The sequence below is a fragment of the Mobula birostris genome, chromosome 11 (genome assembly GCF_030028105.1).
Source record: "Mobula birostris isolate sMobBir1 chromosome 11, sMobBir1.hap1, whole genome shotgun sequence".
NCBI lineage: Eukaryota > Metazoa > Chordata > Chondrichthyes > Myliobatiformes > Myliobatidae > Mobula > Mobula birostris.
The window spans coordinates 78,180,459-78,205,327 of NC_092380.1; the positions used below are offsets into that span (position 1 = coordinate 78,180,459).

Consider the following 24,869-nt stretch of genomic DNA (forward strand, 5'->3'; position numbering starts at 1 on the left):
AAGGCTAACAGCTTTGGGGAACTTTGGTTTTCAAGAGATACTGAGGCTCTGGTTAAGAAGGTGGTCCATAGCAGGTACAGGCAGCAAGGAACAAATATGGTACTTGATGAGTATGAGAAATATTGAAGAACACTTACGAAAGAAATCAGAATGGCTAAAAGAAGGCATGAGGTTGCTGCAGCAGACAAGGTGAAGGAGAATCCCAAGGGCTTCTATGGAGTATTGTATACACTTCTGGTCACCTAACTTGGAAAGACTCAATACCCAGAGCCGGGACTGACACCAACCTATTGCCTTCTACTGTGCCTATTGTCTTGTTTATTATTTATGGTAATGCCTGCACTGTCTTGTGCACTTTATGCAGTCCTGGATAGGTCTGTAGTCCAGTGTAGTTTTTGTGTTGTTTTACGTAGTTCAGTGTAGTTTTTGTATTGTCTCATGTAGCACCATAGTCCTGAAAAACATTGTCTCGTTTTTACTGTGTACTGTACCAGCAGTAATGGTCGAAAATACAAAAAAAAGTGACTTGACTTGATAGCAATAAGATTGAAAAAGTAAAGAAAAAAGTTGCAATTTGTCAGGACTTGAGGATTTGAGCAATGTTCCTTCTAATTTGTAATGACCAGTGTGCACAAAAATCTTGTGCTGTGCAATTTTTTTGCCCAGTGACAACAACATGTGTGCACTGAATTTTTAAGTGGAAGTAAATCTGAAGCTATTCTTCCCACTTGCAAATTCTCCAGCAACTTTTGCATCATGACAATACACACAGGTAACACCAATTTCTGTATTGTACATAAAAATTTCTCACAGCTGCATGTTCCTGACCTCATGAGCTTTCAGTGTACTAGTTTCTACCGTTTCATTAAGCCATTCCACGTTAAATGAACTAGTAGTTCTTTTGCGCTTCATGCCCTTTGCTTCTTTGGAATTCCACATAGTGAATTAATACGTTCTTCAACAAAAACAGTACAAGTAAGCCAGTTCTAAAATCTGCAGACAGATCATCACAAACCCCACATTGTCAACACCATCCGCATCAGAAACTGGAAAAGTAGATGTGATTGTGTATAACCGTCAAATATACTTAATGCGCCAATAAGATAGAGGGTGACAACCTTTTGTGCGTAGGTTAAATTCCTTTGTGCGGTAGTAGCAAAAGATGTGTGCATATACACACCTGAGAGGGAGCACTGGATTTGAGTTATTGGGAAAGACTGAATAGGGTAGAACTTTATTTCCTGGTGCATAGGAGAATGAAGGGAGATTTGATAGTGATAAAGAAAATTATGAAAGGCAAAGATAGGGTAAATGCAAGCAAGCTTTTTCCACTGAGATTGGGTGAGCCTAGAACTAGAGGTCATAGGTTAAGGGTGCAAGATGAAATACTTATGGGGAACTTGAGAGGGAACTTCATCACTTGGAGGGTGGTGACAGTGTGGAACGAGCTGCTGGTGGAAGTGGTGGATGCAGGTTTGGTTTCAACATCTGAGGGAAATCTGAATAAGCAGATAGTTGGGATGGGTATGGAAGACTATGGTCCAAGTGCAGGTGGGTGGGACTAGACAGAACAATAGTTTGGCACATACTAGATGAGCCAAAGGGTATGCTTCTGTGTTGTAGTGTTCTATGACTCTACCGTCAGGAAGGACAAGTACTTCAGATGTATAAAGTATACTGAATAAGATTTACTTATTATTGTTATTTCTTCTATATTATGTATTGCATTGAACTGCTGCTACTAAGTTAACAAATTTCACGCCATATGCCGGTGATAATAAATCTGATTCTGATTCTGAACACCATCACTTGCAAGTACCCCTCCAAATCTTTAAATCCTTATCCAGTCATACATATCATTGGAACTCCTTTTAATAGCACTTGAATACTTAGGTCTTCTGAAAAAGCAGCACATAGTGATATTAGCACGTTAACTGCATGTACTTACAGTCTGTTCTGGTATAGCTTCCTCCTTATGGCCAACTTTTACACGATCCCAGATTGGTTTCCACTGTTCTGGATGTTGATTCAGTTCATTCTCCAGCCTTTCAATCTCCTGTAATTACAAAATCCCACTGTAAAAACTACATCACAGATGCAGAATATTTAATTATGTGCACCAAAATTGAACTTCTAGGCAAGGAAACAAAGCTCATTTGGAATAATCAAGCAAACAAGTGACGTTAAGTTATATTTTTACCTTTAACTGACATGTAATTTTGGCACTGTTGTAGTTTATAGCAACACTATCTATTCCCTTCCTCCAGAGCACTATATAACTCCTGTAAATGTAAATTCAGCAGATATATGTTTAATATTGCACCAGAAGGTTGTCTTTAATTATATCATGATTAATCTGTATTTGAACTTCATTTACCTGCCTCTGTTGTGCACTTCTTGATGACATTACCTGATAAATATCAATTGATCATATTTCTGGAATTGATAGTTTACAGTGTACCTTTGGGAAAGTGTGCTCAATGTTTCTACATGAGGGAAACAACCTTCTTTATTTTATTCCTGAATGGCTTGTTTCAAATTTCAACACTATGCCCTGTACCCTTTTGCAGCCAATATTCTGGAATCCCACCCAAACAGCTTATTATAACTAATTCTATGAAATTATTTTTTGACAATTTAAAGATTTTGACTAAGTACCTTCCAATTGTTTAAAGTTTAGCAAATAACTTCATAAGCTAACCCTTTTTTAAATCTTAGATCCACTTTATTGAATCTTTACATAGTTATCCAGATATGAAAACAATATACAGATGGAATATGGTCAATATATTGAAAATGATGCATTATTTTTCTGAGCAACACACATCAAAGTTGCTGGTGAATGCCGCAGGCCAGGCAGCATCTCTAGGAAGAGGTACAGTGGACGTTTCAGGCCAAGACCCTTCGTCAGGACTAACTGAAGAGATTTGAAAGTGGAGGGGGGGAGAACCAAAACGATAGGAGAAGACAGGAGGGGGAGGGATGGAGCCAAGAGCTGGACAGGTGATTGGCAAAGGGGATATAAGAGGATCATGGGACAGGAGGTCTGGGGAGAAAGACCGGGGGGGGGTGGGGGGGAACCCAGAGGATGGGCAAGGGGTATAGTCAGAGGGACAGAGGGAGAAAAAGGAGAGTGAGAGAAAGAATGTGTGTATAAAAATAAATAACAGATGGGGTGGGGGGGGGCATTAGCGGAAGTTAGAGAAGTCAATGTTCATGCCAGACGGAATATAAGGTGTTGTTCCTCCAACCTGAGTGTGGCTTTACAGTAGAGGAGGCCATGGATAGACATGTCAGAATGGGAATGGGATGTGGAATTAAAATGTGTGGCCACTGGGAGATCCTGCTTTCTCTGGCGGACAGAGCGTAGGTGTTCAGCAAAGTGGTCTCCCAGTCTGCGTCGGGTCTCGCCAATACATATAAGGCCACATCGGGAGCACCGGACGCAGTATGTCACCCCAGCCGACTCACAGGTGAAGTGTCGCCTCACCTGGAAGGACTGTCTGGGGCCCTGAATGGTGGTAAGTGTAAGGGTATGTGTAGCACTTGTTCTGCTTACAAGGATAAGAGCCAGGAGGGAGATTGGTGGGGAGGGATGGGGGGGATGAATGGACAAGGGAGTCGCATAGGGAGCGATCCCTGCGGAAAGCAGAAAAAGGGGGGAAGGGAAAGATGTGCTTAGTGGTGGGATCCCGTTGGAGGTGGCGGAAGTTACGGAGAATAATATGTTGGACCCGGAGGCTGGTGGGGTGGTAGGTGAGGACCAGGGAAACCCTATTCCTAGTGGGGTGGCGGGAGGATGGAGTGAGAGCAGATGTGCGTGAAATGGGGGAGATGCGTTTGAGAGCAGAGTTGATGGTGGAGGAAGGGAAGCCCCTTTCTTTAAAAAAGGAGGACATCTCTCTCGTCCTGGAATGAAAAGCCTCATCCTGAGAGCAGATGCGGTGGAGACAGAGGAATTGCGAGAAGGGGATGGCATTTTTGCAAGAGACAGGGTGAGAAGAGGAATAGTCCAGATAGCTGTGAGAGTCAGTAGGCTTATAGACATCAGTGGATAAGCTGTCTCCAGAGATAGAGACAGAAAGATCTAGAAAGGGGAGGGAGGTGTCAGAAATGGACCAGATAAACTTGAGGGCAGGGTGAAAGTTAGAGGCAAAGTTAATAAAGTCAACGAGCTCAGCATGCATGCAGGAAGCAGCGCCAATGCAGTCGTCGATGTAGCGAAGGAAAAGTGGGGGACAGATACCAGAATAGGCACGGAACAGAGATTGTTCTACAAAGCCAACAAAAAGGCAGGCATAGCCAGGACCCATACGGGTGCCAACAGCTACACCTTTAGTTTGGAGGAAGTGGGAGGAGCCAAAGGAGAAATTATTAAGAGTAAGGACTAATTCCGCTAGACGGAGCAGAGTGGTGGTAGAGGGGAACTGATTAGGTCTGGAATCCAAAAAGAAGCGGAAAGCTTTGAGACCTTCCTGATGGGGGATGGAAGTATATAGGGACTGGACATACATTGTGAAAATAAAGCGGTGGGGGCCAGGGAACTTAAAATCATCGAAAAGTTTAAGAGCGTGAGAAGTGTCATGAACATAGGTAGGAAGGGATTGAACAAGGGGGGGATAAAACCGTGTCGAGGTATGCAGAAACGAGTTTGGTGGGGCAGGAGCAAGCTGAGACAATAGGTCTGCCAGGACAGGCAGGTTTGTGGATCTTGGGTAGGAGGTAGAAACGGGAAGTGCGAGGCGTGGGAACTATAAGGTTGGTAGCAGTGAATGGGAGATCCCCTCAGCGGATAAAGTCGGTGATGGTGTGGGAGACAATGGCCTGGTGCTCCTTAGTGGGGTCACGATCGAGGGGTAAATAAGAGGAGGTATCCGCGAGTTGTCGCTGTGCCTCGGCAAGGTAGAGGTCAGTACACCAGACTACAACAGCACCCTCCTTATCGGCGGGTTTAATAATAAGGTTAGGATTAGTGCGGAGGGAGAGGAGAGCAGAGCATTCTGAAGGAGTGAGGTTGGAATGGGAACAAGGTGTGGTGAAGTCGAGACGGTTGATGTCCCGTCGGCAGTTAGCAATAAAGAGATCCAGACCAGGCATAAGACCAGAGCGGAGTGTCCATGAAGAAGCGGAGGGCTGAAGACGGGAGAAAGGGTCATTGGTGGGGGTGGAAGAGTCCTTGCCGAAGAAGTAGGCTCGGAGACGGAGACGGAGACGGCAGAAGAAGAGTTCCCCATCATGGCGAACACGGAACTCGCTGAGGTGTGGGTTCAAATCTCTTACTAACTCTTCCTTCAGTTAGTCCTGATGAAGGGTCTCGGCCTGAAACATCGACTGTACCTCTTCCTAGAGATGCTGCCTGGCCTGCTGCGTTCACCAGCAACTTTGATGTGTGTTGCTTGAGTTTCCAGCATCTGCAGAATTCCTGTTGTTTGCATTATTTTTCTGATATTGCTTGCTCAAGGATAAGGAACACAATTACAAAGGCTAATAAAATTATGTTTTGTATTGACCCACCAGTGTTTTGGTAATTTTGTACCTGTGTACATACACCTACTGATCCTTCTGGACACATCTCCAGTGATGTTCCTGGAATCATCGGGTGTTTCCGGTCTTTCAACATCATACAACCTCCTCCAGGTGACCCAGCCGGGGCTGATCAGACCCCAGCTTGTGTCCAGATGGCTAGCTACTTTTGACTCCATGGCTCCCCTCTTTTCAGCCACAGCCATCTTGGGGCCCTCTCTGCCACACTGGTGGTACTGCGGATGGCTCTCCTCTTCCTCTCTCCCTCAATGCCCAAATTGCTGAAGGCTCTAACTAAGGAACGGGCTGCGAATCCCCTACAACCAACCTCCACTGGGAGACACCTCGCTCTCCGTCCAGCCTGCTGACAGTTGCTGACCAGTCCTGCGTACTTGGAGAGCTTCCTTTCAAAGGCCTCTTCCAAGCAATCTTCCCATGGGACTGTCAGCTCCAGCAGCACCACTTGCTTAGTAGAATCAGACACAAGGACAATGTCTGGTCGCAGGGTGGTGGCTGCAATATGGTTGGGGAACTTCAGCTGCCGTTCGACATCCATCAACAGCTGCCAGTCCCTTGCAGAGGTCAGGATGCCTGCAGATGTTCTTTTGGCAGGTATTGGCTGCTTCCTCGCTCTGACAAAGGCAATGGTCTGCTTGGAGGGTCGGGACCGTTTTGCCCACTCAACTCCTGCGCTGACAGCTTCAGCAATGGTCTTCAGGACCTGATCATGCCTCCACCTGTACCGTCCTCACCAAGTGCCCTTGCAGAGCCGCTGAGGATGTGCTCCAGGGTTCCTCACTTGGAGCACAGTGGGCGCGCAGATGGCTCTGCCTTGCCCCCCATGTGTGCAGGTTTGATGGGCTTCGTACACTGCCTGGATGAGAAATTGGTCAAATTTCTCTTCTGCTCTGCTCTTGCTAGTTAATGACCAATGAGAAAACATCCTATTTTGTCTTTGATCTCAAGTAGATAGACTCATACTTTCCCATATTATTTTCAATGTTCTCATTTTTTAAATCTATGTTTTGTAATTTCCTGCTGCTATATGATTGTAGTATAGTCCTTACTAACTTGTAGGCAAGTGATTAATTTTGGGGAATGTGCAAGTTTTGATTACAGTCCCATGAAAATCCATCTCTTTAATTAAGGGAACTTGCCTTGTTTTCTAGTATATGCCAGTTTTCTGATTTCTTCTTATACAGTCCTCTGGAACTCTAACATCAGTGATGAACATCAGGCTACCATTTCCCAGATTGTTATAAATCTCATCATTGGGGAATCTCCTTTCCAGAGCCTTCAATTTCATAATGCCCTGGCCCTACACTTCATGGTTCTAACCCTTATCTAAGATTCATATACAAAATTGCCTTGCTGGGCCCATTGTTTCTGCCACTACCTGCCCTGCAAAATTCATTTCTTCTGTGAAAGTGAAGTGAACTGTCCAAACCCTTCCAACTTTCATCTAGGAACCTTCTCATGTCAGTGAACATTTTAATTTTCTAACTCCCTGGTTCCAATCAGCTCATCTTTACCATGGAAGTGTAAGTCTCTGTAGACCCAAAACCATATCAGGAAGGTCACAGGAGCCCCCGATTCTGTCTTGAAGAAAGACCTAACCAATTCCTTTCCACAAACACCCTCATCTGCCTGACTTTACACAACTTTTCTTTCCATTTGTCCCACTTTCTGCAGAAGAAAAGTATAGCCAAGCCTCTTCTGGTACACCTAGCCAGCTCTTTCACTGGTACATCAATGCTGCATTTGTACAGAACTCACCATTTTTTTCACCCTTGCCACTATTTTCTACCCTATCCTCAAATTCACTTTCTTTGGCATCCCTCTTTACTGGAACTCCATCTCCATCTCAAGAGATAGACATCTCACTGACATCTTCCATAAACCCACCAACTCCCACAGCTACCTCAACCATACTTCTTCCTTAAAGGGTGCTATTTCATTTTCTCCCTAAAGGATGCCATGTCATTTTCTCAATTTTTCCATCTTTGTTGCAATTGATCACAAGATGTGGGCTTCTGATCTACAGCTTCTGAAATATCCTCCTTCTGGAAGTGCAGCTTTCCCTCATCATTGTTAATGGAATCCTTGCACAATTTCCTTCATTTCCTAGATGTCTGCGATGACTCCTGCTCCCTTTTTAGGAGGTGCAACTACTATCCTTTTGCTCCTCCCTCACTGTCACCTAGAGATGTAAACAGTCTTTCTAGGTGAAGGAGAGGTCACTTGCACTTCTTCCAGACTGGATTTGGAGCTTAAAAAGTAGCCTCCTCCATACTGATGTAACCTAGCGTACTCAAGATGACTATTTTATGAAGTATCTGTGCTGTGTCTATCATGAGCTTCCACTTGAATGTTATTTTACCTCTCTTCCATTTCCACACTGCATCTGTCCTTCAGCTTTCTCCATTGCTAAAGAGGGCAAATGCAAACCAAAAGAACAACATCTCGCATTCCAGTTGGGTAGCTTACAAACCATGGGTACAAATACTGAACTTTCCAATTGTGGGTAACCTACACCCTTGGTGCTTTCCTCCCACACACATTCGCTTGTCTGCCTAGTTTTTTTCTTTTATTCATTTCACCAACCCCTTTCCCTACCTGCTTCCATCTGCCCATCATCCTCTTCTCATCTGACTCCAACTATCAACTACCAGTTTCTGTCCCACTTCTCTCTGCCACCACTTGGTTCCATCTATCACATAGCAGATTTATCTCACCTACCCCTCCGCCCCTTTAGTACTACTTTCCTGATGCAGGGTCTCGACCTGAAACATTGACTTGCACCTTTTAACCTCCTTAGACGCTGCTTGTGCTGCTGAGTTCTTCCACTGTTGTTTCTGAAAGGTAGGACAAGCTATGGCCAGTAGATGACATTTGGCCCATGCCATTTTTAATGGCCCCTATATGCTATTCAATACACATGTGGCAACAATTCTGGCTTGCAGCTTTTTGCTCTGATCTGGTACTCAGAATCCAAAAATTTGGGCATCCCAAGCGTAGGTATGTGTGAGATATCTATGCTTGCTCTCACTAATTGCATTGTACCACTTAAAAACATAATTATCATTTTTAATTTGTTTATACCTCGAGGAGCTTGGTAATGGCATCCGGCTGCACTTTGCTGACATTGTCATAACATGGCCATACCACTTTTCGATGGGTTTGCGGCACTGAACCATCCATCTGCTCAAGTTCATCGGATGCACCTGCTTTTGTTGTGATCATGTCCCAGTCGTAGGACGGACCACTGGAAAGAGTCTCTCCCGTGTAGTAATCCCATTTCTTCAGAGCAGAGATATTTATGCAGGGCCTTAGTATATATTTCTACAAAGAATGATGTATATAAAAGTAAATAAAATTGAATTGCATGCATTTCGATTTTAAATTAATGGAAAAAGTGTTTAATTGCAATTATTTAAGTATCATACCTCCCCTTCTTCAGGACTATACAAATAGCTGAAAAAAACAGGTCCTTTCTTATGAATCCGCTCAATGCATTCCCAAATACAAATTCCTCTCTTTGCTTGTTTATCTATTTTATCTTCAAATAAAATTCCTAGAAAACAATGAACAATACCCACATTATGTATACACAGGTGTTAATTTGTGTGGGAAAAGATATACTCAGAAGAAACTTTTATTAATACAAATAGTCAAAGACAATGCTTAGAGTATTAATTAATTCATTACTTAAATCAGAAAGATTTCTGAATTTCTGATACACTATGCTATAAATTTAATTGTGATCCACTAAGAGTACTTTACCTATAGAAAATAAGAAGCTTCAATGGGTATTTTTATGGAGATGTTAGGATCATACTTAAAATGCAGAACCAAAATATTTTCATTGCTAATAATAAAGAACAAAATATAGACATAACAGATGCTACAACTAATATGATACCCTAAATTACAGAAGTACTCTCCTCTTCTTGGCTATCCCAACATCTGCCAACAAATAACTTTGGATTTATTTCTAATTTACAAATAAACAGTGAGCATTTGTAATTAATCTTGACAACCCATTCAATACTTTAAATGCAAGAGTGCATGTTCAGCTATTTAATCTTAAATGTTTAGAACACTTAATACGACTTGTAGTGATTTGTGTGTATATCTTGGATTTTCAATGTTAAAATATTTTTCAAAGTCAATCCTCCTGTCAAAATGTGTAGTCTGTAGTCAGCATTATAGTGAGATAATTTAAAAAAAATACATACCAGAACTCCCTCGCTAACAATCATTTTGACAAAAACTCATGTGCATTTTGGAATTGGCTGGGATATCAAGTGGTAACCACTATGAACACCAATGTGATTTAAGATTAACACCAAATTTATAACACTTGCAAGCCATCAGATAGAGGTCAAGCATTTGTTTCTTTTGAAGTAGGAAAGAAGAAATAATGGGCAAGTAATTTTATGACATTTTTGTGCAGTCTTGGATTAGGAATAGTGGCTGAAAGTGCAAATCTCCAGTGTGTACTTTTTGGAAAAGATGCAGAGAAAATAATCTCAGAAGTAGGACAGAATATAAAGACATCCACATTCCCACAATCTTCATTTAAAGCTGAGTTTGAATTTAACTTAAAAAGACATCATCCTGTACTCTGGACCAAATAAATGCAGACTATTGTTACAACTTTATTAAGAACATACTTTCATATTTGGAATGCACATACTCATAAATTTTGCATAAATTATATAACTTTTCTGTAGACCCCACTTAATGATGCAGTAACAACTTCTTCCCCTCTGCCATCAGATTGCCAAATGGCCAATGAACACTACTTCATTGTTCCTTTTTATTTGACACTATTTTTGTAATTTATACTAATTTTATGTCTTTGCACTGTACCACTGCTACAAAACAACATTCATGTCATCTAAGATCATAATAATAAACCTGGAGTCTACCCCACTAACCTAGTCCATAAAGCATTAGCGTTGGCACATGGCCAAGTGGTTAAGGTGTTCGTCTAGTGATCTGAAGGTCGCTAGTTTGAGCCTTGGCTGAGGCAGCGTGTTGTGTCCTTGAGCAAGGCACTTAACCACATATTGCTGTGCAACAACACCTGTGCCAAGCTGTTTGGGTTCTAATGCCCTTTCCTTGGACAACATCGGTGGCGTGGAGAGGGGAGACTTGCAGCATGGGCAACTGCCGGTCTTCCATACAACCTTGCCGAGGCCTGCGCCCTGGAAACCTTCCAAGGTGCAAATCCATGGTCTCATGAGACTAATGGATGCCTGTATAAAGCATTAGGTTAGATCGGGGTCCCCAACCTTTATCGCACCACAGACCGGTTTAATATTGACAATATTGTTGCGGACTGGCCGACTGCGGGTGGGAGGGATTGTTCAAGTAGGGTGAAACTCACCTCAACATGTCTTTTACAGTTAGCGTTGCCAACTTTCTCACTCCCAAATAAGGGACAAAAGCAGCAGTCAAATCCCGGGACACTTTACCCCAGGAAAGACTGGCATGACCATGAAGCCTTGCGCGGGTACTTGTGTGCACATGTGTGACGTGCGCATGCGCGTACGTGCCGATTTTTTTCCCCACAAATCGGTTTTGGCTTAATCTTCCCGACTATACTGTACATACATTATTTCTTCTTTATATAGGCTGTGTATTTATCATATCATTCCTGCTTTTACTATACGTTAATGTTATTTTCGGTTTTATGTGTCAGTTGGTGTGATTTGGTAGGTCATTTTTTGGGTCTGGGAACGCTCAAAATTTTTTCCCATATAAATGAATGGTAATTGCTTCTTCGCTTTATGCCATTTCCGCACGAAAGGTTTCATAAGAACGCTCTACCTCAGTGGGGGAAATACGGGACAAGGGCAGTCCTGTATGGGACAAACCAACTTGGCCCAATATAAGATATGTCCCGGCAAATACGGGACAGTTGGCAACCCTATGTTCAAGTTCAACAGTGGGTGACAGGGAATGAGGAAAGGTGCAGCTGACTCGTATCGTTTCCTTGCGGCTGGGTACCAGTCTGAGGCCCAGTGGTTGGGGACTGCTGGGTTAGATGTTAACACTTCTTCCTTTGTGGCAGATATTTGCAAGTTCCAGATTCACATTTGCAGTAATAGTTTCATATTAGGAACTCACTATTAATGAGATGGTAAAAATAAATTGCCTAACAGGCACAGTGTTAGTTTGATGAAATTCAGCAAGTTTTCTCATTGTCTGAGCCAATATTCCCCACAAGCTAAGATCATTAAAATGATCTGTTTTCATTCATTTGTTGTTTGAAGAATCTTGTTCTATGTAAATTTGTTGTTGTGTTTATCTTTTTAAAGAAAAGAGCCTGTACTTTAACAGTGTTGCTTGGTTGGGTATTGTTGAGGATGCAATATAATTCTTTATATATGCAGATTCATTCCATCTTGTCACGAGATGATGTATTTACCCACATAAAGCACTAAACTACAAATCATAGAACAATGCTGTTTCATAAAATTAAAGAATATAACTCCTTTGAAAACTAATAGACATATTTTGATATTTGTAAAGTTTACCATGTTCAATTCGTTCATAGTCAGAATCCAACAGGAAGGTTTTGAAACGATTGGACACATAATGGTAGGCTAGAAACTTCAAATAATATTGGTTGAACTCAAACTCCATTGGGTACTGATGGTGAATCTGTAAGGAAAATAGGAAGAAAGTAATAATACTATAGAAGAAAAATCTGAATTCCTGGTAGAAAGCGACAGGCAACGGAAACAAAGCTGGGCTAACTTAAGGGGTGATGATGACTACGTTAACTTCACAACAGACAACAGCTTCCAATGATTTATGTGGTGCCACCAAGTAGTTATCACTTTTATAGTCAAAGCACCATACATAAAGTCTTGAGATTCATTTTCTGCGCACATACTCAATAAATCCAATAACCATAATAGAATCAGTGAAAGACCATACCAATTGGGTGCACAACCAGTGTGCAAATACAGAAAGAAAGAAGAAATAATACCAATAATAAAAAAATAAGCAATAAATATCAAGAACACAAGATGAAGAATCCTTGAAAGTGGTAATAGGTTGTGGTAACATTTCAGTGATGGGGCAATTGAAGTTAAGTGAACATCCCCTTTGGTTATAGACCCTGATGGTTGAGGGGTAATAACTGTTCCTGAACCTGGTGGTGTAGGTCCTGAGGCTCCTGCACCTTCTTCCTGATGACAGCAGCTGGAAGAGAACATGACCTGGATGGTGGGGGTCCCTGATGAGGGATGTTGCATTTCTGGTACAATACTCCATGTAGAGCGGCTTTACCCGTGACAGACTGGGCCAAATCCACTAGTTTTTGTAAGATTTTCCATTCAAGGGCATCAGTATTTCCACAATAGGTCATAATGCAACCAGTCAATACACTCTCCATCACACATCTATAGAAGTTTGTCAAAGTTTTAGATGTCATGCTGAATCTTCACAAACTCCTAAGTAGAGGCCCTGTAATGCTTTCTTCATAATGGCACTTATGTGCTGGGCCCAGGACAGGTCCTCAGAAATGATAACACTGAGGAATTTAAAGCTGCTGACTCTCTCCATTTCTGATCTTCCAATGAAGACTGGTTCATGAATCTCCTGTTTCCTCTTCCTGAAGTCAATAATCAGCTCCTTGGTTTACTGACAATAAGTGAGAGGTTGTTTTTGAGGCACCACTCAGCGAGATTTTCCAGCTCCTTCCTATATGCTGATTCGTCACCATCTTTGATTTGACCAATGACAGTGGTATCATCAGCGAACTTAAATATAGCATTGGAACTGTGCTTAGACACTGTGACAAGTATAAAATGAGGTGAGCAGGGGGCTAAGCACACAGCCCTGTGGTGCACCTGTGTTGATAAAGATTGGCAAGTGAGGACATCGAGGATTTAACTGCACAAGGAGCTATTGAGGCCAAGGTCTTGAAGCATATTGATTAGTTTTGAGGGGATGATAGTATTGCATGCCGGGATGTAGTCAACAAGAGCACCCTCATGTATGCATCTTTGTTCCAGAGTTGAATGAAGAGTCATTACACCCCGTCATCTCACATGACATAGAGGCTGAGCCATAAGAAGGTCTCATGGAATCTCATCCAATGTCAAGCTTGTCAGTAGTAAGTCTTCGAGTGATGGGCACTCATCTAATTTTATTTGATTATGGAGGAAAACAACAAATCACATATGCACAATAAACTTATATTTAACCCCTATTAGAAGCAGAATCAACTTGGAATATACTTCTAATGTGCAGGCTATACCACTCTCCTATAATAAGGGTTCCAACTTCACCTCACAGTAAGCGATTTCAAAGATTGAAAGGTTATTTATTATCGAAATATGTATACAGAATACAACTCTGAGCTTCGTCCTCCTGGAGACCGCCATGAAACAAAGAAACACCATGGAACTTGTTCAAAGGAAAACATCAAACACCCAATGCACAAAGTAAAGAATAGCTTGAGCAAACAGCAAAAAGCAAGTGGACAATGCATAGAATATCAACATCAAACCAGGAGTCCAGGGGTATTCAGTTTAGCTCAGTTCAGCACCGCGCTACTGGCCAACTGCAGGCTGCAGAGCCAGTATTCACTGAGCTGGCCCAATCCATATCAACTGCCTGCTTTAACCAATCAAAAACAGTAAAAAGGAGTAACTAAAATCCAGAAACACGTGTACCATGGACCTCAAGGTCCCCAAAATGAGTCCACAGCCACAAGCCTCGCCAATTAATCCTTGCAACATGGATCCCAAGACGCCTGCACTTTCCTCCGACAGCAGCTAGCGAGAGGGAGTGGAGGACTGGTCAAATGCAGGTAGATGCCGCTGAACACCCGCCTGTCCTCTGCTCTCGCCTTTGTTGACTTCAACCTTATTCAACACCTCAATCGGAGAGAAGCAATAAAGTGGATCATGGGCTCGTGCTCTCAGCGCCTCTGTTGGACAGAAGCAATGGAGTCGATCATGAGCTCATGCTCTCAGAGCCTCAGTCGGAGAGGAGCAATGAAGTGGATCATGAGCTTGTGTCTTGTGTCCTGTGTCCAGGCTTCCTGGCTACCACAGCGCATACTCCACTCCCAACCTCACTGAATTCCCTCAAAGACAGGAAAGTACCAGATCCCTCAATTGGCCCAAAACACACCATTAAAATGTAGTAACACACATCAAAGTTGCTGGTGAACGCAGCAGGCCAGGCAGCATCTGTAGGAAGAGGTGCAGTCGACGTTTCAGGCCGAGACCCTTCGTCAGGACTAACTGAAGGAAGAGTGAGTAAGGGATTTGAAAGTTGGAGGGGGAGGGGGAGATCCAAAATGATAGGAGAAGACAGGAGGGGGAGGGATGGAGCCAAGAGCTGGACAGGTGATTGGCAAAAGGGGATACGAGAGGATCATGGGACAGGAGGTCCGGGAAGAAAGACAGGGGGGGGGGGGGGGGACCCAGAGGGTGGGCAAGAGGTATATTCAGAGGGACAGAGAGAGAAAATGGAGAGTGAGAGAAAGAATGTGTGCATAAAAATGAGTAACAGATGGGATACGAGGGGGAGGTGGGGCCTTAGCGGAAGTTAGAGAAGTCGATGTTCATGCCATCAGGTTGGAGGCTACCCAGACGGAATATAAGGTGTTGTTCCTCCAACCTGAGTGTGGCTTCATCTTTACAGTAGAGGAGGCCGTGGATGGACATGTCAGAATGGGAATGGGATGTGGAATTAAAATGTGTGGCCACTGGGAGATCCTGCTTTCTCTGGCGGACAGAGCGTAGATGTTCAGCAAAGCGGTCTCCCAGTCTGCGTCGGGTCTCGCCAATATATAAAAGGCCACATCGGGAGCACTGGACGCAGTATATCACCCCAGTCGACTCACAGGTGAAGTGTTGCCTCACCTGGAAGGACTGTTTGGGGCCCTGAATGGTGGTAAGGGAGGAAGTGTAAGGGCATGTGTAGCACTTGTTCCGCTTACACGGATAAGTGCCAGGAGGGAGATCAGTGGGGAGGGATGGGGGGGACGAATGGACAAGGGAGTTGTGTAGGGAGCGATCCCTGCGGAATGCAGAGAGAGGGGGTGAGGGAAAGATGTGCTTAGTGGTGGGATCCCGTTGGAGGTGGCGGAAGTTATGGAGAATAATATGTTGGACCCGGAGGCTGGTGGGGTGGTAGGTGAGGACCAGGGGAACCCTATTCCTAGTGGGGTGGCGGGAGGATGGAGTGAGAGCAGATGTGCGTGAAATGAGGGAGGTGCGTTTAAGAGCAGAGTTGATAGTGGAGGAAGAGAAGCCCCTTTCTTTAAAAAAGGAAGACATCTCCCTCGCCCTAGAATGAAAAGCCTCATCCTGAGAGCAGATGCAGCGGAGACGGAGGAATTGCGAGAAGGGGATGGCGTTTTTGCAAGAGACAGGGTGAGAAGAGGAATAGTCCAGATAGCTGTGAGAGTCAGTAGGCTTATAGTAGACATCAGTGGATAAGCTGTCTCCAGAGACAGAGACAGAAAGATCTAGAAAGGGGAGGGAGGTGTCGGAAATGGACCAGGTAAACTTGAGGGCAGGGTGAAAGTTCATATATTCCGTCTGGGTAGCCTCCAACCTGATGGCATGAACATCGACTTCTCTAACTTCCGCTAAGGCCCCACCTCCCCCTCGTACCCCATCTGTTCCTCATTTTTATGCACACATTCTTTCTCTCACTCTCCTTTTTCTCCCTCTGTCCCTCTGAATATACCTGTTGTTTGCGTTAAAATGAAGAGGTACAGTCGACGTTTCAGGCCGAGACCCTTTGTCAGGACTCAGGACTCTTCCTAGAGATGCTGCCTGGCCTGCTGCGTTCACCAGCAACTTTGATGTGTGTTGCCTCAATACTTTTTAGCCCAGTGAAATTAACTGTACAAGGAGACAAAGGCCTGGTTATCCTTTTGACTGCCAGAGAAACAATCTTCAAAAATAAATTCAACCCAATATGTTTTACTTTAACATATTAATAAAACAACAAGAGCATATAAGTGTGATACAGCAACTTTGTGATGCTATTTGAATTCTATATTACATCAACAAACTTCAGCTTGTGTTAATAGCTTGCTGGAGCCACATTTCTAATTTCTTTAAATGCTACCTACCACAAGTAGCTCTCAGCCAGGGACAAGGTTTAATGTACTGACTGGCTCTCTGGGCTTTTCACTATTCTGAAATGAAGCTATAAAATCTCCTTACCTGATGTACACAATCCAGAAACTGCAGGAAAACTGGAGCAAAGCCACTCCCCTGGCTGTTAGGAGTTAAATTACTACGCTGGCTGAACTTGTGGCCAAAGGACAACCATTCTTTTTCAATAAGTATTTTAAAGCCTTCCAGTGTTCTGTAGAATGGGTCACATAGGAGTTGTGCAAGTGAAACAACCTGGGAAAATAACAGAGAAAGGCACGTGAAGTGGCCAGTCTAAGAATCCATAATGTCTTGTAAATTCACAGCAAGCTGATAAATTATAAGGGTGTTATCATGCTATATTCTTTATTTTCATGTACCAACCAAACGTGAAAATCTTTTAACCACTGAATTGCCTCATATCGATTATCCAGTTACAAAGACAATTTCCTGATTTTGGTCTTTCTGATTACTTCTGGAGGGAAACAGTTGTATTCAAGGCATTGAACAGTATATTGTGCATATTACATGTCAAAGTACGTTGTTATGCACTTATCCTTCCCACATTGCTTCTTAATGAATTCTGGAATTATTCATACATGACTATTAAATGTATATGTTAGCACATTCCAAGAGCCCGATCTTTTCTTAATCTGATATTCCAAAGTAAGGGAGAAAGCCAGTTCAAGCTGGGGAATTAATTCCAGAAGTTGGAGCTAAGGCAGTTGAAGACTGGGCTTTGCTGGTAAATTAACTGGTATCAGGTACACGGGAGAGACCGGAATGGCAGAAGTGGGAGAGATACAAACACAGTGGAGTTGCAGGTAACATAGTTTAACATCTATGCATCATAGCAGAATCCTGAGCCCTTGCAGTCAGTATATCAGAGAAGGACCAGCCAGACATTACAAAAATTACAAAATAGAAAGTAGGGTTATAAATAACCTTAGTTTAATACAGAATATTGCAATGATAAGGTCAAATCTAGAGATTGCAAAGACAAGGATGAGAGCTTAAACAGCAGATGTGCATTCAGATTGGAGAGTTGTGACTAGTGGTGTCCCACAGGGATCTGTTCTGGGACCTCTACTTTTCATCATTTTTATTAACAACCTGGATGTGGGGGTAGAAGGGTGGGTTGGCAAGATTGCAGACGACACAAAGGTTGGTGGTGTTGTAGATAGTGTAGAGGATTGTCGAAGATTGCAGAAAGACATTGATAGGATGCAGAAGTGGGCTGAGAAGTGGCAGATGGAGTTCAACCCGGAGAAGTGTGAGGTGGTACACTTTGGAAGGACAAACTCCAAGGCGGAGTACAAAGTAAATGGCAGGATACTTGGTAGTGTGGAGGAGCAGAGGAATCTGGGGGTACATATCCACAGATCCCTGAAAGTTGCCTCACAGGTAGATAGGGTAGTTAAGAAAGCTTATGGAGTGTTAGCTTTCATAAGTCGACGGATAGAGTTTAAGAGTCACGATGTAATGATGCAGCTCTATAAAACTCTGGTTAGGCCACACTTGGAGTACTGTGTCCAGTTCTGGTCGCCTCACTATAGGAAGGATGTGGAAGCATTGGAAAGGGTACAGAGGAGATTTACCAGGATGCTGCCTGGTTTAGAGAGTATGCATTACGGTCAGAGATTAAGGGAGCTAGGGCTTTACTCTTTGGAGAGGAGGAGGATGAGGAGAGACATGATAGAGGTGTACAAGATATTAAGAGGAATAGATAGAGTGGATAGCCAGCACCTTTTCCCCAGGGCACCACTGCTCAATACAAGAGGACATGGCTTTAAGGTAAAAGGTGGGAAGTTCAAGGGGGATATTACAGGAAGGTTGTTTACTCAGAGAGTGGTTGGTGCGTGGAATGCACTGCCCAAGTCAGTGGTGGAGGCAGATACACTAGTGAAGTTTAAGAGACTACTAGAAAGGTATATGGAGGAATTTAAGGTGGGGGGGTTATATGGGAGGCAGGGTTTGAGGGTTGGCACAACATTGTGGGCCGAAGGGCCTGTAATGTGCTGTACTATTCTATGTTCTATGTAAAACAGAATCAGACAACATTTCAGAAGCATTAACAACAGGAATTCTGCAGATGCTGGAAATTCAAGCAACACACATCAAAATTGCTGGTGAATGCAGCAGGCCAGGCAGCACCTCTAAGAAGAGGGACAGTCGACGTTTCAGGCCGAGACCCTTCGTCAGGACTGACGAAGGGTCTTGGCCTGAAACATCAACTGTACCTCTTCCTAGAGATGCTGCCTGGCCTGCTGCGTTCACCAGCAACTTTGATGTGTGTTGCTTGCATTTCAGAAGCATATTGTCTTAGTGCTGGATAGGATTTGTTGTCAAGGAGTTAGCTCAGAACAAATATCACAGCAAATGTACAAATAAATTTATTCATCCAAAGGTTATTTGGATGGAAAATGATGACTTGAGAACAAAGATTATAAAGGGGATTAAGGCTAATGCTTATACTCTTTCTAACATTTAGCTGGAGAGAATGTGTCCTAATTTACTACTGGTGAGATGATGGATCTGGACAGACAGACAAGGTGACAAATCAGAAACCGTGGAAGGGCTCAAGAGAAAGTCTCACGCTTGGACTAGATGTGACATTATTTTGGATAAATTTGTGAGGAATAGCATAGGAAATAGGATAGGGGTAAGAGTCAATATTGAGGGGTGGGGCTCCAGATAGAAACCTGAGAAAGAAAAACATTTGCAGATAATCCTCTAGCTAAAAATGGGACAAAATAAAGGCAGTTCCACTTAGAGGTACTGCAGTAGGTCCAGGTATAGAGAGGGTATGGGTGGCGTTTTAGAGATAAAGGTGGAAAGGGGAGTACCTGTTCAGTTGGCTATATGAACAGAATAGCTCATGGACAAAATGAGGCCAAACTAAGAAATGTCATCGGGATGAGAAAGAATAATGGGCAGAAGGGTTCCAAATGCTCATGGGCTGACTGAGCAGATTTCATAGTTGCTCATTTTGATTCTGATTCTGATTATCGTAAATCTATCCACATCTGCTGGGTGTTATAATAATTTCATTGCATCACCCGGCTTCAACTATTTGCAGCAATAAAGTAACTAAATTGTAAGACTTCTTTGGACAATATGGCATTCTAACCACTGAGAAATACAAGTTTTTTTTCTCCCACAGTCATCCTTAAAGCATCTCAGATAGTAAGGGCTATGAAATTATTAAAAAATTACTATATATAAAATCTTTATCTATAAGATTTTATATATTATAACATGAAATAAATATTCATTGAAAATAAAAATAGTAAGCAACAATTTAAATAACCATCAAATACCTATATTGACTTTAGGAGGAAGAAACTGGAGGTACATGGACCAGTTCTCATCGGAGGATCAGCAACTTTAAATTCTTTGGTTACTAATTCAGAGAATCTGTCCTGGGCCCAGCACACAAGTGCAATTACGAAGAAAGCATTTCAGCACCTCTACTTCCTCAGAAGTTTGTGAAGATTGGAAAAACATCTAAACCCTTAACAGGCTTCTATAGATGTATGGTGGAGAGCACATTGACTGGTTGTATCAAGGCCTGGTATGGAAACACCAATGCCCTTGAATAGAAAATCCTGCAAAAAGTAGTGGATGTGGTAGTCCATCATGGCTAAAGCCCTCCCTACCACTGAACTGATCTACACAAAGTGATGTCGCAAGAAGTAAGCATTCATTATGAAGGACTCCCATCACCCAGGCCATGCTCTCTTCACTCAACTTCACTCGCCCTATCACTGAACTGTTCCCATAAACTATGGATTCTTCATCTATGTTCCCGATATTCATTGTTTATTTATTATTATTATTACACTTTTTTTCTTTTGTATTTGAACAGTTTGTTGTCTTTTGTACATTAGTTATTTGTCCTTTTGGATGTGGTCTTTCATTGATTCCATTATGTTTCTTGGATTTACGGAGTATGCCTGCAAGAAAACAAATCTCAGTGCTGTGTATATGGTGACATATACTTCAATAATAAATTTATTTTGAACTTTGAAATACCTGCCTCCAAAATAGTAACTTAAAAATTTTTTGGACAGTTTATTAGGTAATTTGGTTTGAAATGAGCAGAATCCAAACATTATTTTGTTAGTTTAATATGATTTAGGATTGATAAAGCAGTCTAATAATGTGCTAGAAGGCTGATTTATGATTTTGCAGTTTCTTTTTAAACTACTGATGAAGGGGAACTATTTAAATGATAATTATTTTATGGATTTGGCAAAGAATTATCCTGTCCTTATGACTTTATGCAGAAATAATTTTCAGAATTTAACATTAATGGAACAATTAATGTCTTGTTATATTTCGGTTACTTTCCTTTTTCACAAGTCTTAATTTTGCTACATAAAATCCTGAAATCTCCCTAATACACTTGAACTGGAATAAAACAAAGCAATAACACTTATGAATAAGTACCATATAGTAAATAATATCAGCATTATTGACAACTAAGGATTACGTGTGAGCACTTGCTGAGTGACATAATCTGCTAGGGAAAAGACAGAATTTGTAAATGGGGTCTCATTGTTGCTAATGTGCATTGTAACTGGCACATAAAATAGTGAAGTTTAAGATACTGGCTATGAATCCATCCCACTCAAATACCACTTCCGTGCAAAGCCCAATGGTAAAACAATGGGCAGTGCTCTACTAGACCCAATGTTTTGCAGTTGCAAAATTTTTTTCTTTAATTGAAGGTGTTGCTAGTGTTACTGTTTTGGTTGTTCTGGACTGAAGACGGCCCATAAATCTTGCCAGTAGAAGCCAGAACCCAACAATGTACAAGGTCTACTCAGGTTATAGCAGGTTTCCATTCCTGTGAACTGTTCATAGCCCAAATAATTCATAATTGGAAATTCAGCCATGAACTGAGTTCCCACACAGCAGAAGATGCCTTCAGCCCCGCAGCATCTAGCAAATCTATACTGGTTTTCTCAGATTTGTCCATATTTCACGGTTGCAGATTGGTTGGGTGTTTGTAAAATGGGGAAGACCTGAATGTTACTGATTATTGAGACATTGCTAAACATGTAAATAAAAAAATAAGTTATTTCAAAGAAAGATAAAAGGATGAATTTGTTTAAAACATGATAAGCTGCTATAATTAATAAAAATGTAAAAATGCGATGAAATAAGGAAAAACAAAAATCTTACTCAAACTTTCCTTCTATATTAATGGTAACCACCCATTTGAGTGCATGTGGCTGTACCCTTTCTAACATTGAACCTTGATTTAACAACTAATAGAATTCTCCTACAGGTGATGGTAAAATTGGGGTGCAGGAGAATGGTAGGTACACTAGGTTCTAGGCTTCAAAGTGCTCCAGTGTCAAGGTGTGGAATTCCAAAATGTGCTGTTGATCACATTGGGGCTAGTCAGTAGCTCTCTATGGAATTGCTGACCAGCTTCAGCATATTTAGGGTCAAAATTGCACATTTTCAGTTCCACAATGGAATTGCTATTTAAAAACCATTTGAACAGGGTTCTGTATCCGCAAGTGCAGATGATGACAAATTGAATTTAATTTAGTGCTATATGGCAGCGACAATGAAGTCCGAAAGAGGAACAAATGCTTTCTATAAAAGAGTAAAAAGAATTTTAAAGTTAAGAAAATCTATAAGGAGGTTAACATCTGAATGCAGTTTGATAAAATACAGACTACACAATTTCAAACATAAAGTAAGGTGACCTTAAAGGAGTACACCCCACAGCTTACTGATCTTATACCATAAGACAAAGGAGCAGAAGTAGGCCATTCGGCCCACCGAGTCTGCTCTGCCATTTTATCATGAGCTGATCCATTTTATCCTATTTAGTCCCACTTTTTTTTTAAGACCATAAGACCATCTTAATATTGAATGCTTACAACTGTATTCAACAAAAGCAGTAAAAATGATTCTCTATCAGCTTGCTGGGAGGTAAACATTTGTTACTGAAGTCAGTTTGATATATCATTGACATATATACGACATGACTAATTCCTGTGGGATATCAATGCCTACTGGGCTCTGCAGCCAAACATTTCAAAAATAGTTTACAAAATAAATTCATAACTGAGAATAGGCAGCAAATACTTACTTACCTTGAGATAAACACTCTATTCAAAGTTACTACAATGTATTTCCCTCTTTAAAACTGCTAAATGGGATCAACAATTTGATTTGGCAATGATTTATAACCAGTAACCATATAACCACTTAAAACTCCCATTGGACATGAAAAGGTAAACGTTTGCTCAGGCCTGCAGGAGTATGTAATGCCAGTAAAGAATCAAGTGTCAATGGGATTTTAAAACTGTGTATTTAGTTCATTGCAGCTGATTTCAGCACTTAAATGGCAAAGCATAACCATCTAGTGTTGCTTTACATGTTGTTGATACTGGATATTCTTTGAGGTAATTCCAGAAAAAAAAAGCACTGGCAGAAAAAAGTGGGATGTGTTACAAACTATTGGGTGGTCAGATTTCTTGCGTTCTCACTTAGGGACAGAGCTGAGGGCTCCATCGCCAGTAAAAGGCACAAACATATACCAGAGACCAATTTTCACTTCAGTGGGGTCACATCAGTGATTCCCAAGGCTAGGGCAAGTGTTATGCTGTCCTAATTTTCCAGAGAAAGAAATCATATTCACTGAGGTTAACGTCAGTTCAAAGGGATTATCCTGATAGAGAACCTACAGGTCTATATCCAGGTAATTTAGGAAGGATGCTGCAAGGGAGCTCTAAGGGAGTCTTCCCTTAATGCTTGTATCCACTCTGACTGCCCATGATCCCAAAGGAGATGATGTAAAGAAAAGAGTTCCACTAATCTACCTAAGAGAGTAGCCATTAACAAACTGAGATGTAGTATTTATCAACAGAGGTGTGCTTAAAGGATTCCAAGGTCAGAAATTATCCCCAAAGGTGCCTTTATTCTTTTGCATCCCAATGTCATCCAAGAAGAGTAATGTAAATATCCAGACAAATGGTAAGCCATTTTTGGTGCAGTGAATTAATTGGAGAGTGCTGAGCTTGAGTATGTAGAATGGTGAGTAGTAATCTGCTGATGAACATTTATGGTGTCTGAAAGTGTAATTAACATTCAATTTGACTTCAGCATGAATAAAACCTAGTTCTTCTGTGATTTTGTTTTAGTATTCATTTTCTAGGGTTTATGATGCACCAGTAAAGCCAGCATATATCATCGCCCTGATTGCTCTGGAGAAATGGCAATGATTTTTGAACTGCTGCATTGCCTTGGTACCTTATTTTAGAATTGCCAAAATATGTCACTTCCAATAGTATGTAGCAAAGTAACAAGCCTTTGAGTGTAATTATACTCTCAATTTTCTGAATCAAGTATCATACTGAACAAATGCTGATGGCAAGGAAGAATGACATCTCCATAAGTAGGCTTGGCAAATTAAAAGCATCAAGTATTCTGAATGAATTCAACTTCCAAATATTCACAGGAGAAACATAAGATATCTTTGAATAAAAGTTTCAAGTATAAATGAAATGGAATTCTTAGAAACCACTGGTTCCTAGGGAAATGAATTTCCAAGGATAGATGTCATTTAATCTAGAGCTTTAAAAAACTACAAAGAGAATTGCCGAATAATGACAATCAAGACAGACACTAGGGAGACATAAAAAGACAGGAAACAGACTAATGCAGTGGCACATTCAAACACAGACCCATCAATCTTCTACTTCAAGGAAATTATACAATCAGAGTAAATGTGGATCAAATAAAAATGCTGCCTAACAAACCAATTGAATTTGCAAGGAAGTGACAAGGCAAGCTAGCTATGTAACCTGACTGATATAGTTTTACTTCTAAAAGCTTGGTAAATTCCATATGAAGGGCTTTTAATTAAATTCAAAAGGCAGTAGAATTAAGAGGAATTCCTCTAAATGATTCAGGGTTAAAAAATGGATGCTTGTGAAAGGAAATAAATCAGTGGAAGGAAAAGTAATGGCTCAAAATGTCTGTAAAAATAGCTCCCAGTACGGGGCTGTACTTTCCTGTGGACACAGTAGCCGCCAAATGGGTTTTTGCCTGTTGTGGACAAATCGCCTGAGTGATAGATCACAACAGCAGCATTTTTAAAAAAGTGCTTTCTCTAATGCAAATACAACAGCAAATTGAATATCATAAGGTAACCAAATAGGCAAAGATTTT

General features: G+C 41.6%; 1 protein-coding gene across 3 annotated transcripts in view; it reads right to left on the minus strand.

Moving 5' to 3' along the window:
- Nucleotides 1–24,869, minus strand: part of sbf2 (SET binding factor 2) — a 572,061-nt gene that overhangs the window by 13,044 nt on the left and 534,148 nt on the right. For all 3 annotated transcript variants that reach the window (XM_072272620.1, XM_072272618.1, XM_072272617.1), the window contains 5 exons: nucleotides 16,740–16,925; nucleotides 12,072–12,198; nucleotides 8,970–9,097; nucleotides 8,626–8,865; nucleotides 1,949–2,056 (listed from right to left, as the gene is read on the minus strand). In XM_072272620.1, the coding sequence (XP_072128721.1) occupies nucleotides 1,949–2,056; nucleotides 8,626–8,865; nucleotides 8,970–9,097; nucleotides 12,072–12,198; nucleotides 16,740–16,925 (789 nt within the window). The remainder of the gene's footprint in view (nucleotides 1–1,948; nucleotides 2,057–8,625; nucleotides 8,866–8,969; nucleotides 9,098–12,071; nucleotides 12,199–16,739; nucleotides 16,926–24,869) is intronic.